At 40.7% G+C, this 14,230-nt stretch overlaps 1 protein-coding gene across 2 annotated transcripts in view; it reads left to right on the forward strand.

Annotated features, from left to right (window-relative positions):
• KIFAP3 (kinesin associated protein 3) overlaps window positions 1-14,230 on the forward strand; it is a 67,745-nt gene that overhangs the window by 37,060 nt on the left and 16,455 nt on the right. For both annotated transcript variants that reach the window (XM_033067431.1, XM_033067432.1), the window contains exons 18-19: window positions 5,381-5,570; window positions 9,741-9,840. In XM_033067431.1, coding sequence (XP_032923322.1) covers window positions 5,381-5,570; window positions 9,741-9,840 — 290 coding nt within the window. The remainder of the gene's footprint in view (window positions 1-5,380; window positions 5,571-9,740; window positions 9,841-14,230) is intronic.

The raw sequence follows: 14,230 nt of genomic DNA on the forward strand, positions 1-14,230 counted from the left end.
CTGGAATCAGCAGCTGGTATAGGAATCTCAAGCAAATTAATTTCCCTTTTCCCCTCTTTCAGAAGTCTGGACAACTGCAACTCCAAGCTTGTGGAAAGAGATGTCAGCTTGCTTGAGCTGGTTTTATTCTGTTCACCTTAGGCAATGTTATCAAGAGTTGAGTGGGATACTGATCTCTCAGGTTTCTTATTCTTTATCAGCTCCTAGCTCAGTTTTATTGCAGTCAAACTATTTTCTTTTATTCAAAGGATATTTAATTAACCATCATCGGATCCTAGGACTCTGTGCTCTGATCCTCCCCCTTTCCCCAGTTTTCCTCTTAAGTGCCTTTGCAGCTTCAGATCCAGACCTGTTGTATCATCTTATTTCTCTTGAGATCAAGAGTGGATCACAATACTTCCTGCAGGAGTTAAACATCTTTTACATAGTTACAGCATTGTCCATGAGATTTAGGAAGGGCCTCATGCCTAAGGTGTTTTTCCAGCTCTTGCTCTTTGCCCTGGGTATTTGTAATGAATAGCAAATAATGTTTACCTTTTATGGATTCATTGTTAATGAACAGCTTTGCATGGTTCTGTGTTAGCTAAACCCCCTGATAGAAATCCTCCATGTTGGGAATGCTGGAATTTCACCTAAGAAGCAGGAATGTGCTGTGAACCCTCTGTGCTCTGGGATTTGGGGCCAGCTGTATGAGATGTTGGCCAGCTCTCTTAAAGTCAAGGAAGAGCAGACCGCAGGGATTTGGTGTGGGCTTTATTTGAATAGGCAGCATGCTCTGAAAATAGATAACCTTTGACTCCAGCTTGGTGTCCTCTTTCCATGAAGAGTGCTGTAGTGACTCCAGGAAAAAAGGTTCCCCCTTCACTTGACAGGACCCCCTTTCTGTGGTGTGTCATGTTGCCCTGTTACCCTGCAGCAAACATGAAAACAGAGGGGTGGCAGAAGGGCAGCGAGGGGCTGGGGCTGCAGTTGAGCTGCTGATCCTCTGTTCAGTGTTCAATTTGCTAGCAGTCTGCTTTGGTTCTGGTTGTTTCTTGTGGCTCTGCCTGCAGCAGAGTAACCACAGGCAGATTTAGATAGGGCAAGAGTGTCCTGATTGTTTTTGTCTTCACATAAAACCTGCCTTGGACAGATTCCCTTTCAGCACTGGTGCCTGCTCTCTGGATTTGTAGGACTAGGAAGGTGAGCCAAACCACTGATCTGTTACTTACATAACAGGCTGCCAGTGAGATATCTTACATTCCTCCAAAAGGGAAGGGAAAAATATTTCTCTAGTCTGCTATTGCCAATATAAGAACTTAGAGGGTGCCTTACATTTTATGAAGCCACCTAAATTCAGAGGGCATCAATGGTTACTCTTTTGTCCTTGCCTTGCCATTAGTTTCAGCTCTCAGATTTCTGTGAGCTTCCTGTCACAAGACATTTATAGTAATGAAGCTGATTGTGAAGCAGTGACTCCAGGTTGCACAGGTGTAAGTGGTGGAAGGATTTTTTTTTTCCTGACCTGTGAAGGAATTGCCCTGCAGTGGCACTTACCCAAAGGTAGGTGTGGTAGACACCTGCAGAAGGTGATCCCTAACATCTGTTTCTCTCGTTGGTTTATAGAGGCATAGAGTTAAAATCACATGCCTAACTTTGGGATAGCTAGACAAGATAAATCTTTCCTTTCTTAGTAAACAGTTAATTTAATCTTTCATGTAAACAGTAGGTTTTTAATGAAGAATGCAACAAATCACTAAGTAGAGCCCTGAACATAATGAGCATTCTTACTTATTGTATAGCAGTTTCAGTTCAGTATGAGGAATCACATCAAATGAACCCTATTACAGACCCAATTAAAGGGCAACCACATTAAAGTGAAAAGGAAAATCTGTTTTTCATCAGCTGTGAGAGAACACAAAGCAGATCTGTGTAGCTCTGTGTTATCCTATAGTGTGTTAATCAGATACAAGGTGTGACGGAAGCCAGTGACAAAGGGGACCCTGATAGGGAACAGACACGCTCTGATAATGGGCCAGTTAACGCTTCATAATATTTCAATGGTTCAGTAGTAAACAAAGCTGGAAGTAGAACTTCAAAAAGGATGGCACATTCCTCCCAGAGTCGAGCCATACATCTTCTATGACACTTCTGGATTTATGGAAACCGAATGTTCAAAACAGTGATGTCAGGGAGCTCCAAAGAGAATAAAATCAGCTTTCAGAATTCCTCCTTTTAAGTTTCTGACCATGACTGCAGTGTTTGAGGGGGGTGGTGTTGGAAAATAGGCACATTCTGTTCACCTTCTCATTCTCCCTTGCTTTTCCAGTAGCCTAACATTTAAAAGGACTGGAGGACTCAAAGCTATAGCTGTATCTCCATAATTTTTGGTCTTCTGGTTTCATGTTTGCAGAATTTGCCTTGTAAAGAAAGAGTGCTTCATGTGTTTAAAAACCAAAACCCAACCAAAACCCAAAAAATCTCACCACAAAATAATAATAAAAAAGGTTTTAATAGTTAAAAATATAATTACTGGAAGGCTTGCAGTGTTTTAGGGAATTGTTTTGCTCTAAGTGACTTTAATTTGTTTCTTTGTGCCTTTTGGCTGTAGTCCTGCATTTACAGCTTTTCTTCCATTCTGATGTTATTCCATTAATCATGTACCCAGTGGCGGTTCTGCACAGTTCCATGGAAAATCTACACACATATTCCTGATCTAGCACTACTTAAATGAACTTTTTTTTGTGCTGAGGTTATGTAAATCATTCTAGATTATTGCAAATCTTCTTCTTCTGTGACTGCTGCCAGAATGAAACTGCTGACAAAACTGATCATTGATCTAGTTCTGGTGCAGTCACTTCTTTGTAACATTTGTACCTTGCTTTTTTCACTGGGAATGAACAACAAGAACAAAGTTGCTTAAGTACTTGAATGGATAAATTGTGTTTTTAAGTCATGTGCTGTTCAATTGCTAATGTCATTTTCCAAAATTTAGATGAATGAGGAAAAATGCCTGGGAGTCTTAAACCTCTTAGAATAGGATGGGAAATGTAGAATATACAGGAATATTCTGCCCTGCTGTCATCATCTGAAGGAAAAATCTGAATCTGAGAAATGTTAACTGATTTTTGCAGGGGGATCTAAGAAGATGATGTCTGTTTCTGACAGACATTCAGCACATTCAGACAGTGGTGTCAGTGGAACTATGATACATTTAGGGTTGTAACTTTGGGAATATTCAAGTGTTTTCAAAGTGCATTGATGGTGAATGTGAATGAGTGATTCATCTGATGGCCTTTTGGCTTTTGAGAACTTTGAAAAGCAAACAGGATAATGTAAAAGGGATTCACCTTTCACAGAGGTTAATCTCATTTGCTGTTTGTTACATTTGTTTATTTTCTTCCCCTTCTCTGCAATCATGACTTCTGGGAATAGTGTTCTTGAGACTGCAGTATGATTTCTGGCAGTTACAAGATGTTTCTCTAAAGCTTGTAAGTAATTCACAACTGCTGGAGGCTGACAGAATAGCCAGCCCAGGGTTTAGCTCTGGCAGATGCAGCAAAGGAACTGTTTCCAAGGTGCTAGTCAGATGTCATCACTGAAAATCAAGAAATTGTCTTTTTTTTAATATTAATAAATCTCTGTGATGAGCTTGCTTGCTTTTTCCAAGTTTTTACTGTTACTTCTAGTGTTTCTTTTTAATCAAGGGGGGAACAAAATCAAGGAATAACCTGAGGTGTTCTTTTCCAAACAGTGTAAGTGTGTGTTTGTTGGGTTTTGGTCTTTTTTCTCTCTCCCTAGGACTGCAGTAATACTGGCAGACAGAAAGTGGAGTTTTGCTTCCCTAGGCCCTGAGAATATCTATAGATCCCCAGGTGATGCCTGTTCTGGGTGTGGAGGTTGTGCAGGACACCAGGTTTTGGACAGGAGAGTGCAAGGATGATGAGGAGTGGAATACCAAGGTCTAGTAATTAGTGTTGGTCAGAGGTGGAAGGGGAGAAATTTGGAATAATGAAATCTTGGATGTTCTAGATACTTGTTGGCAATGTCAGAGAAGCCTTTGCCAGAGTGGCAGGGCCAGGTGGATTTTGTGTTATCCAGCAGCCAAATTCTGGAAAAGGCACAGGGTGGAGAGTGTTACCTGTGGAATACACATGATAGCAATGAAGACAAGACTGATAGGATATTAAATCAGTTTAAAACCTCCAGTTCAGACTATAGGACTTTCAGAAGTTTACTCTGAGCTACTGAGCCAGCTGATTCTGCCTTCTCTGCCATTTTATGGCCTCTGGTTGTAGACAGATCTACTTTGGCATGTTGAGCAGGAGTAGAAATTTCTACTTCCACAACCACGGCATTGTCACTAATTGTGTGTTGTCTTCCTATTCAGGGCTAAGTAAAACAGATTTTCAAAGCCTTAAACCACTCCAGTTTACATCTCTGAGGAAAATCTGTCTAGGTCATGTTAACCACCACGAGAGTTAAGACATTATTGTTTTTTTCTCCTTTGTAGTTAGGCTAGAAAACAGTGGAGTGAGATGTGTTTCATAAGTATATTTCTTCCCACAAGAAGAAACATTCTGGTTAAGGATGTTATTCTTACTCACAATAGTTTGGTTTTAAAAAGCACAAATGGTGGTGCATTAATTGTGACTATTCCCAAATTGATACCATCTGCAGATTTCATGTGTTGATGAGCTTCCTAGAGATAGCTGGGCCTGAGGAGCTGAGTGTTATCCATGTTCCTTTACATGGATTTCACATCACTGGAGTGCAATTAGGCTGTAATCCAGATTGAAATGTCATGTCTGCATGTTTTTCCATAGTGACTGCAACCTAGATCCTGTTTTACTCAGCTTTCTGGAGAAGTTCCCCTCAGAGTTTACTTGCCTACCATTCTTGTGTTTGTTCAACATTATACATAAAATTTGACAGGAAGTTTGAAATTAAACTCTCAGTGGAGCTCATGAAAGAAAAGAAATTTATTTGTTTTAATAGACTTTGTTTTTAGTAACTGGTAACTAAGAAAGGCTCATCTAATGAAGATGTGCAGGGTATTTGGCCAGTGTTAATAATTACTAAAAATCCCCTGAAGATTGGCAGTAATTGGGCATTTTTAATTAAACCAAATGAGGGGACTGCTGATGGAACTGTTCTGTTCAAAGCAGGAGTTTTTTCTGAATGGTGTAAAGTTCCAAACCATGAAGGGAAGATTGTAGTGCTGCATCACAAACCAGAATAATGCTCAATACTTGCAAAATCCCTTCTTTGCTCAAAGAACACACAACTGAGCAGACTTAAATCACTGAACTTGCATCTTTTGCTGGTGTTGGATTCCCCTGCCATTTCCATCTTGGTCTATAGCTCACCCTAAACCACTGTGTGGTGATTTTTTTACCAGGAATACGACGAGGAATGGGCTAAAAAAATCCAGACGGAGAAGTTCCGATGGCACAACTCACAGTGGCTGGAGATGGTGGAGAGCCGGCAGATGGACGACAGCGAGCAGTACCTGTATGGGGATGATCCCATTGAGCCCTACATCCACGAGGGGGACATTCTGGAGAGACCTGACCTCTTCTATAATGCAGGTAAGGCAGCACCTGGCAGTATCTAGCACTGGGAGTGCCACTGGGATGTGCAGAGGGAGCTTGAGCTGGGCCTGACTCACTCCAGCAGGACAGTTCCTGTTTTGTGGCACTGGGAGCAGCACTGATGCCAGCCAGGGATGGGCTTGTCCTCGTTGGAGTGGCTGCTAGAACAGAGGCTAGACAAGATTGAGAGAGTAAAAGTGGGTGTTTATTAAAGGCCTTCAATAGGCACACCTTGGCCAGTCAAAAGCCTGCAAGAGGGGCTGTACCCAAGATGGATGACGGTCAAGAGTTTTTAATACAATTATAAATTTGTCCATTTACATGGACCAAATGGGTTATGGATTACAATGGGTTAATCCTCCCATTACAGCTTCAGCTTTGCTACCCCTCAATTCCCTTTTTCTGATACTTTTCAGGGCCTGAGGCTGTAGGGTGTCCTTGAGTTTCAGGCCTAGAGGGATTGTTTTGTCTGAATAAAATGTGAAGACAGTGGCTAACACTCTGTATGGAGTTTGGAGTTATGCACTGAAGCAGTACAGGATTTGAAAAATTTAAAAGCTACAACCCTAAGGGTGTTAGTGATGCATTAAGTACTGCATGTCCATGATTTTAGGAAATTACAGGTCTGCAGGAATATAGGTAGACCTGTCTCAAAGAGCTGATGGACCATAATAATGGAGTCAAGTAAAGGTGGCCCAGCCTTGTTCTTCCCAGCTATTTCTTTTGTCCATAGTTGGTTTGCTCTGTAAACAAAAAACTTCTCTCTTCCTTGTTAAATTCACAGCTGTGGGATTTATGCTGAATTTTGTTCTGCCTATTGTGTTAGTTGTGTAATGGGATTTTTATTGCAGATATTGATGAAAGACTTCAGTTGAGTCACAGCAAACTTGTAGATTCCTTAGCAAAGGCCATCATTCCATGACTTTAAACTAATCTATCTGTATGATTTTTGCTGTTGTATATCTAGGATTTAGGGAAGCATGTGAATCTCTTCTGTAAATGCTGATTTATCTAATCCAGTGTTGCCAGCTGCTCAGGAGGAAGGTTCAAAAAAACTTTGCAGGAGACAATAATGAAATAACTTGCTCAGTGGATAAATGTCTTTATAACTTATTGTAACTAGGAGTTGGCTTACCCTCTCAAACTTGTGGGTTTAGATCCTTTTCAAGCTCCTGGATAACTGAGTGCATGAATTTTTGCTTTTTTTTAGAATTGCTGGGTTTGAGTCTGTGTTTTTCATTTTCCACATAAGTGTCCAGTCCTCTGCCATGAAGCATGAGTCACAAAACTCTGTGACTCTGGATCAATTTGCAGGAAGAGTAATTTGAAAAACAAAACCACTAAACCTCATCATCTTCACTCCTAGTTGCTGCAAGCAAATAATAATTGTGCAAGATTTCAGCAGCATCTCAAATACTGTTCTCAAAGGATAGCAAAACATAAGGCTTCTTCTTTTTCTGCCACAGGAACTTGCCTCTTTAGTATCATATTTTTTCCCTTTTGGATTTTTTGTGTTGGAATTGATACTTGACTGGGAAGGGAGGGTAGAATTCTGGTGATATGTTCTGCAGGTGTTTGAAATGTGCTTTTGTTTTAAAGGTAGCCCTTTTTAAAGGGTGATTACATTCACTTCTCAGATTCATTGCAACAAGTGTCAGTAATTGTGTGCTTCTGCAATTTCCTGGACTTTAACTTTTGAAATGTGGCATCTCAAAAGGGACATAATATTCCTTTGAAAAGGCTACAGGTTAAGGTACCAACTGCAGCAGGGATTTGGGTTTCTGAAGGATAGAGCATTACTTAGTGAAAAAAAACCCCAAACCCCCCAAAAGTACAAATCTTTGTGCAGTCAGAAACGAAATACTTGTATTTTGTTTGATAATTTTAGAAGTGATCTGCACTGATGGCTGACACTCACTACAAGTCCCACCTTGACCATGATCATTCTTGATCTGGCTGATGGCAAGATGGGTTCCTTATTTCATGACAGACCAGTCTCTGTCTTGCACAGTAATTTAAATCTCCATGAAAAACGTGGTAGAATCTCTGAAGTTACCTTCCTGAGCCCAGTGTCTCTCTTGCTCTGGAAGTACATAACCTAATTTATGTTGAAATGTACATAACAACAGATGTCCTTTAACTGTGTAATCACATTTTCTGCAGCTGATGCTATCCATGTGCTTTCATTTTCCTATAAATTCATGTGAGCCATAACTCTGAGTGTTATGGTTTGACTGTTAACACTCTTGATTGAAGACACTTTAAGTAGTGGTAGCAGTAGCCTCAGAGTTAAAATGTACTTCTTGCTTTATTAATACAAAGACAGATGTTATTTTTGAGTTTCTCTGCTCTCAAAGAAGAGAAGTTTTAACCTAGCCTGGCTATTTAAAATGCACAGTCACTTAAGTGGATTGCTTTTGATCTGAAGTGGTGCAAATATAAAAGTGATAATGGTTCTCCTCATTTCAGTTCAGTGGAGCATACAGACTAAGAGGTGAGATAGAAAAATTTGGGATAAGTCTTATTAATAAAGGCCATTTCAACTTTCTTTTCACTTCTTTGGACATTTTCTATCAGTGTGGTGTCACAGGGCACCCGTGTCCTGCTGAACATGCTGAGAGACAGGAGTATTGATCCCTGCCAGATCACTTGCTTGTCAAGTCATACTCCTTCACATACTGTACACACATGTCTGCAATTAGAACATGGCCATGTACAGCAATCTGATGCTGCTAAAATGTGGTCTGATCATGGCTGGCATTTTTCATTTGCAATCTGCTGCCTTGCATTCAGTCACTTTCCCATGAGGTATTATCTTCTAAATGAATCTCTGTAGCACCTCATCAAATGGCTGTTAGAAATCTAGATGTGTCAATTCTATTCCTTTTATCACTTGTCACTATATTATCTTCAAAAAACATCAGGTAAATTCATAAAGCAGGGGGAGATTTGTTTGAATGCCAGAGTCATCATCTCTAAGCCCTTGTGTCTGTAAGTAACTTTCCACTGCTTCCTGCACATGCAGTTTTAGTAGTTTTGAAACCACAGAGGTTAAGCTAAGTGGCCTGTGACTCCCTGGATCTTATCTCTCTTTCTTTAAAGTGGAATGGCATTTGTAACTTCCTAGTCATTAAGAATCTCTTTCTTCCCTCTGTTAAACTCTTAATGTATCAGGCTGGATGTACCTGTTTCTGCCCTGCTTTTATGGGGATGCTTTCTGCACTTCAGGTCTGGAATTGTTTTCATACAGTAATGGAGACAAACTGATGTAGGGTCTGTTTGAATGAAAGAGTGTGTTTTATCTGATTAGAGCCTAATACTAATTACCAAGTAAGAACTGTGCCCTTAATATCAAAAAGAAATGTGTTTTGTGAATGGGAACAGCAAAGAGTTAAGCTGGGCTCTCATTCAGCTGGGGTCAGTTCAGTGACTTTACTTCAAAGACACTCTCTGGATTTACACTGATGTAACAGAAGGAAGATGTTAGCTCCTGATTTTCTTTTCCTCATAAAGCAAGCAGAGACTGTGAAGCCTTTAAGGAATACTTCTGGCTTTACAAATGTCTGCATCTTCACATGCCAGTGTTGTAATGTAAAGGAAGCACAAAAGATCTGTAACCTCTGTTCATGGGAGGATCTTATGTGGAAAGCCTGCCCTTGCTGGAAAGAGCTCTGAGTTATTAAAAGATGGCAAGATAAAAGAAATAGGTTTGAAGGCACTTTCTTTTTTTTCTCAACAGGTTTGAAGAGATACAGTGGTGCAGTGTAGAGTCTGAACAATTAAGACCTTTGCTGCTTTTTTATTTTTATGTTGCTGGCCCAGATTAATGATTTCCCTTTTTCATTACTTGTTCTCTGGGCTTACTTTGATGGGTAAGACAAGATTTGTCTTGAAATAACTTTTATAGGCTTAAGGAAGAAGGGCCAAGAGAGTATTTCTTAGGTACAGCATTTTTCAGGGCAGTGGGCTGAAGCTCCTTGGAATCCCAGGAAGGATTTTTTTGTACTTGAAGTTGCTGGCTTTCAGTATTATTGTAGATTTTTGTTCCTCACAGAAATATTTTAAGTTAAATTCCTAATGAATTACTAAAAGAAACCAGGACAGGTGTTTTTGCCCATTTGCCCTCAACCCTGCTCCTTTACAAGTCACTGTATTTTGTTTTTCTAGATGGGCTGATAGCCCCCGATGGAGCGGTGAGTCCGGATATCTTCGGGGATTACCAGCTTCAGAATGGAGACCTGGTTGGGCAGCACCCCTTCTCTGGCAAGTAAGTGCTCCTGGTAAAGAATTCTTATCATCCAGCAATGGCTCTTCAGTTTCTCTGTAGGAGTTCATTTGTAGTGCTTGGTAATTTTTGCCACTGTAGCACTAGGAATGATTTAGAGTCCACAAGCAGGGCTAGCCTGGTGTCTGAATCACATGTCTGTTTTAACATCCTAACAAGTTGTAAATACATCTGCAGCTTTCCAAAAGCTGTGAAATAGAACAACAACACAGAGCACACCACCTTTATGACAACTACTCAAATACTCTTCAGACATTGGGAAACATCTAAAGAGAGGCTGGAGATGCTGATTACCCAGGTGATGTTTGTTTCCAGTATTCTTAAATTTAAAAGAAGTCTTTCAGCTGCTGTGGGTTTTGGAATTTTTTGGTGTTTTTCCATTAACCTAAGTGTTCCCAAGATACTCTCAGCTAGATTCCTGAGGGTACTTTGAAAATGGGCTATAGGAGCAAAAGGCATCACCTTTTGCTGATGTTTTGGGAGATCTTTCTCTGAATTTCCCCTCTGGTGAAAACTCCTCATTCTCAATGTTGGCAAGCTGTTCCAGTTTGAATTTCTGAGTGAACTTCTCCCATGGGTTCAAAATAGAAAAGACTCATTTCAAAGAATGGAATCTTCAGAAATCCTGATGCCATAGAGTTTAGGAAGTGCCTTTTATAAAGCATGAATTCTGTGGAGTCATGAGCAGGAAATGGTTCAAACACTTGATAGTCAAAGTACAGCATTCACTTCAACAAGATCCAGCTATTTGGATGTGCCCAGCCCTGGGGCTGAAGCTTTTTCTTTCCAAAGGAAGAATGTTCTTTTCCCCACTAACAACTTACTTTGGCTTCTTTTAATTAATCAAAGGTGTTGGACAGTTACTTTTGTTGGTGTATTCTACCTGTGATGCACCAGAAAGCTGAACATTGAGTAGAGGTTGGAGTAGCAGTAGCATTTTTAAGGACAGATTAAAATGACATGCTCAGGGGGAAAAAAAGCAGGATTTGAGATGGATCTTCTAGAAAAAAGTAAATATTTATACTCAGTAAGCATCAAGTTCAGAGAGGTGTGAGTTTGTGTTTGGGAAGGGGATGCTGGTGCCTGTGCTGATCACTTCCAAATGTGCAATCTTTGTTGTGGAGCTTGCAGGTGGGAGAGAAACTGAGGTAAGTGTGAGCTCTGTGCTGCTCTTGGGGTCTCAGTGGGTGACTCACCATTTTAACTTCAGAATAGACACACAGGCCACGAGGTGATGGATTCCTCTGTTCACCAGAACATTGGAGGGAGCTCCCAACAGTCTTCGAGCCCACCTGGAGGTGTGGGGAAAGGTGTGTAGGGTAGAGCCTGCAGACTCCTTTGTTTCCAGTAAACTTAGAGAAAGCCCCAGTCAAGATACCCTTATTTACCAGAGAGCTTTCAGTTGGGAAACAAAACCATCTTCAGTGTCCTTGTTAAAAGTGAAGGCACATCAGTCAGCCTCAAATTGTAGTCCCTCATCAGGGAGCTCCAGCAGTAACCTCCTTTTTAATCTGATTGTATTCCAACTAAAATACATCTGGTGTATACCTAGTTAAATCAAGTATTTGTAGAATTTTCTTGCATGTTTCAAGGCATTCTGAGGGCTCACCTCAAGAATGAAAATAAAAAACTGCAGGTTGGCCCAATGCTGATGGACTCTGGAAATACTGGGATTTCTCACTAGAATTCTGTTCTCTAGAAGACAGAAATTTCAATATGATTGCTCCATGGACTTATCTGCAGTCCAGACACACAGTCTAATTGGAACCAGTGTGGAGTGCTGCAAATGTTCTGTCTTATTTGTAGCAGAGCAGGAGTGAATTGTTTGATAGAATAGATACTGGCAGCTGAGTGGCGAATCCGACTTTTCACATGTGGGTCATTACGGGCTGGAACTGCTTGGCGCCAGCAGCCAGGATTTCCTGATGCTCAGACCTCATGTAAAATGCATTAGTGCTCCAAGGCATGAGCCATGCAATTGCCAGTCCCATGAGTCTGGAGCTCCCTTCTCCCAATTTGAACTGGTGTTGGAAGGTAAAACCATACATGCTACAGAGCCTAATTAAAAATAATAGCAGCAAGTCAAGGCGCTTTTTATGTGTTATATAGTGTACATTTCAGCCATTCCAAAACATAATTCTAGGGTATTTTTATGCTTACAGTTTAAAGCTAACAAGAACCTTATGGCAAGGATTTATTTTTAACCAGTTCCAGCTTTTAATAAATCAAGATTTTTGTTATAAAAATGGTTCATTTTTCTATTATTAATATTTGAATATGTTTTCAGAAACGTTTTTAGCAAGAAAGCTGTGACTTGTGGTTTTCATAGACAATTAGCAAGTAAGTTAATAATAACATGTTTTGGAAGTTCAGAGGGAGATTGCTAATTATGAGTAGCTTCTAGGTTTTGGTCTTTTCATTCATTATACTATTTTTATTTATTATACATTTATTTGTTGTGCCTGTGTCTTCTGGTCTTTGCCTTTTATATTAGGCTTTTCAGTTCTGTAATAGAAGCAGTTTTTGCTAAGCAATGGGGTGGGTTCTGAAGTCTTTGTCATTTAAGAGAGAGTCTCTTTGCCATTTAAGACCACCCTGTGAATTTTGATGTAGGTAACAACCGTGAGCTGACTTCTTGCTCCTCAACCTTGAATAATTTAATCCTTTCTTCTCCTTTCTGCATTCCTGTGAGAAAGAATGAGGATATGTTACCTCTTTAATTTCTCTGAGGCTATTTCCTGTCCTTTCAATGTGCTCAGAGTGGATCAGGACTTCCCCTTGCCTCCAGGAGGGCTGAAAAGGCAGCCAAAAAGTCCCACATTTTAGTGGCTGCACATCACTGAGAAACTGAGTTCTTGTTCAACTGATGTTGGTGCCCTCAGTGCATTAGCAGGGCTTAAGTGTGTTCTGATCACCATCCTGACTTTTGGAGCCAAAGAAATGTGTCTGTGAGGAGAGGCTGTCAAGGAGCACAGTGAAACTCAAAGTGTCTTGAAGATTTTCCCTGTAAGTGATGTTCGGTAACTCAGCCCACAGCACCTGCCATGTGTTGTGTTGTTATTCCAGTTACATTGTGAACTTCTTGGCTGGGGGGTGCTGTTCCAGCAGAGATCCAGGGCACCCTGTGCCACTGTAATTCCACTCTGTTTCATTTGGGAGAATTCAGGGCAATTGGAGCAGCACCTGTATCCAAAGGTGCAGTTGCTGAAGTGGTTGACTCTCCTGTAATCCAGCAGGGGATACCACAAGCATCTCTTGTGGAGTCCCTGTCCCAGGAGACACTGGACCTGCACACCTAGAGCTGCTGCACAGTCTTGGGAGGGTAGGGGAGTGCTTTTTTGAAGTCAAGCAGAACAGGAGTTAAAAATAGTTGAATTATGGATAGGCATCTGCATTCACTGGGTTACCACATTGTGGCTGTTCTCCCCTGTCATTTTCAAGAGGGAAACATGAAGTGACAGCATTGGCACTGAAAACATCTGTTGCTCTGAGGAATTAGCTGGAGTGTCTTAGAGGCTTGTTTCAAAGCACTGCCTTCCCTTCATGGGGTGTCTTGGACTTTTCCTCTGAAACCTGGAGCAGTGTTACTGTTAGGAGTGGAGAATGCCACCTCACATGATCATGCATTGTGAAGTAAAGAAAAACTCTGAAAACTCTATAGAAGTTCAGTTTGTAGATTTGCTTGCACACTTGCTGTTCTGGACATGTCCATCTCCTGATAATTGTTATTTCTGTTACTTGTCATCATGAAGCAGAAGCAGCACAAAAAGTGAAAACCTGGGCAGCTGCCATTTTTCTGATAGTGCCACCCTGAGAAATGCTGTGTTTCTGGGGATCTAACTTGTGTGTTTTGCAGCTTCCATTTACAGCTCTTATCCCTGAACTATATTCTTAGTGGAGTTGTATTGTTACCTACGAGGCCTATAAATGGAATTATTTCAGAATGTAACATCCACAGGAGCGATGATTAAGTCCATAAACAGCATCTCTTGTTTTCCTCAAAGGTTTGGAGCAGAATGCAGACAGACTGCAAGGTATGTTTTCCATTCAACAGAAAAGATGTGGCTGAGGAGGTTGTTTTGACAGCTTCTATCCAGGTTTTTTTCATTGGCTAGGAAAAGACTTTTGTGATTAGATTACCAGCTTTGAATCATCTTACTGTCTCTCAGAAGCAGATGGGCATTAGGCATAGATTTGAAATTTTCATCTGTTATTAAAATCTGAATTCAAGGTTTCTGGTTCTGATAAGGCTTAATATTGAGTGAAAGTTTTATGATTGTGGCAAACAAAAATCCTTCACCTTTGGCTGATGTGATGACAGCTTAGTGTCTGAGCTGCAGGGGATAAAGACCAGCTGAAAGACATCTTCCAG

Source organism: Catharus ustulatus, chromosome 9 (assembly GCF_009819885.2).
Source record: "Catharus ustulatus isolate bCatUst1 chromosome 9, bCatUst1.pri.v2, whole genome shotgun sequence".
Classification (NCBI taxonomy): domain Eukaryota; kingdom Metazoa; phylum Chordata; class Aves; order Passeriformes; family Turdidae; genus Catharus; species Catharus ustulatus.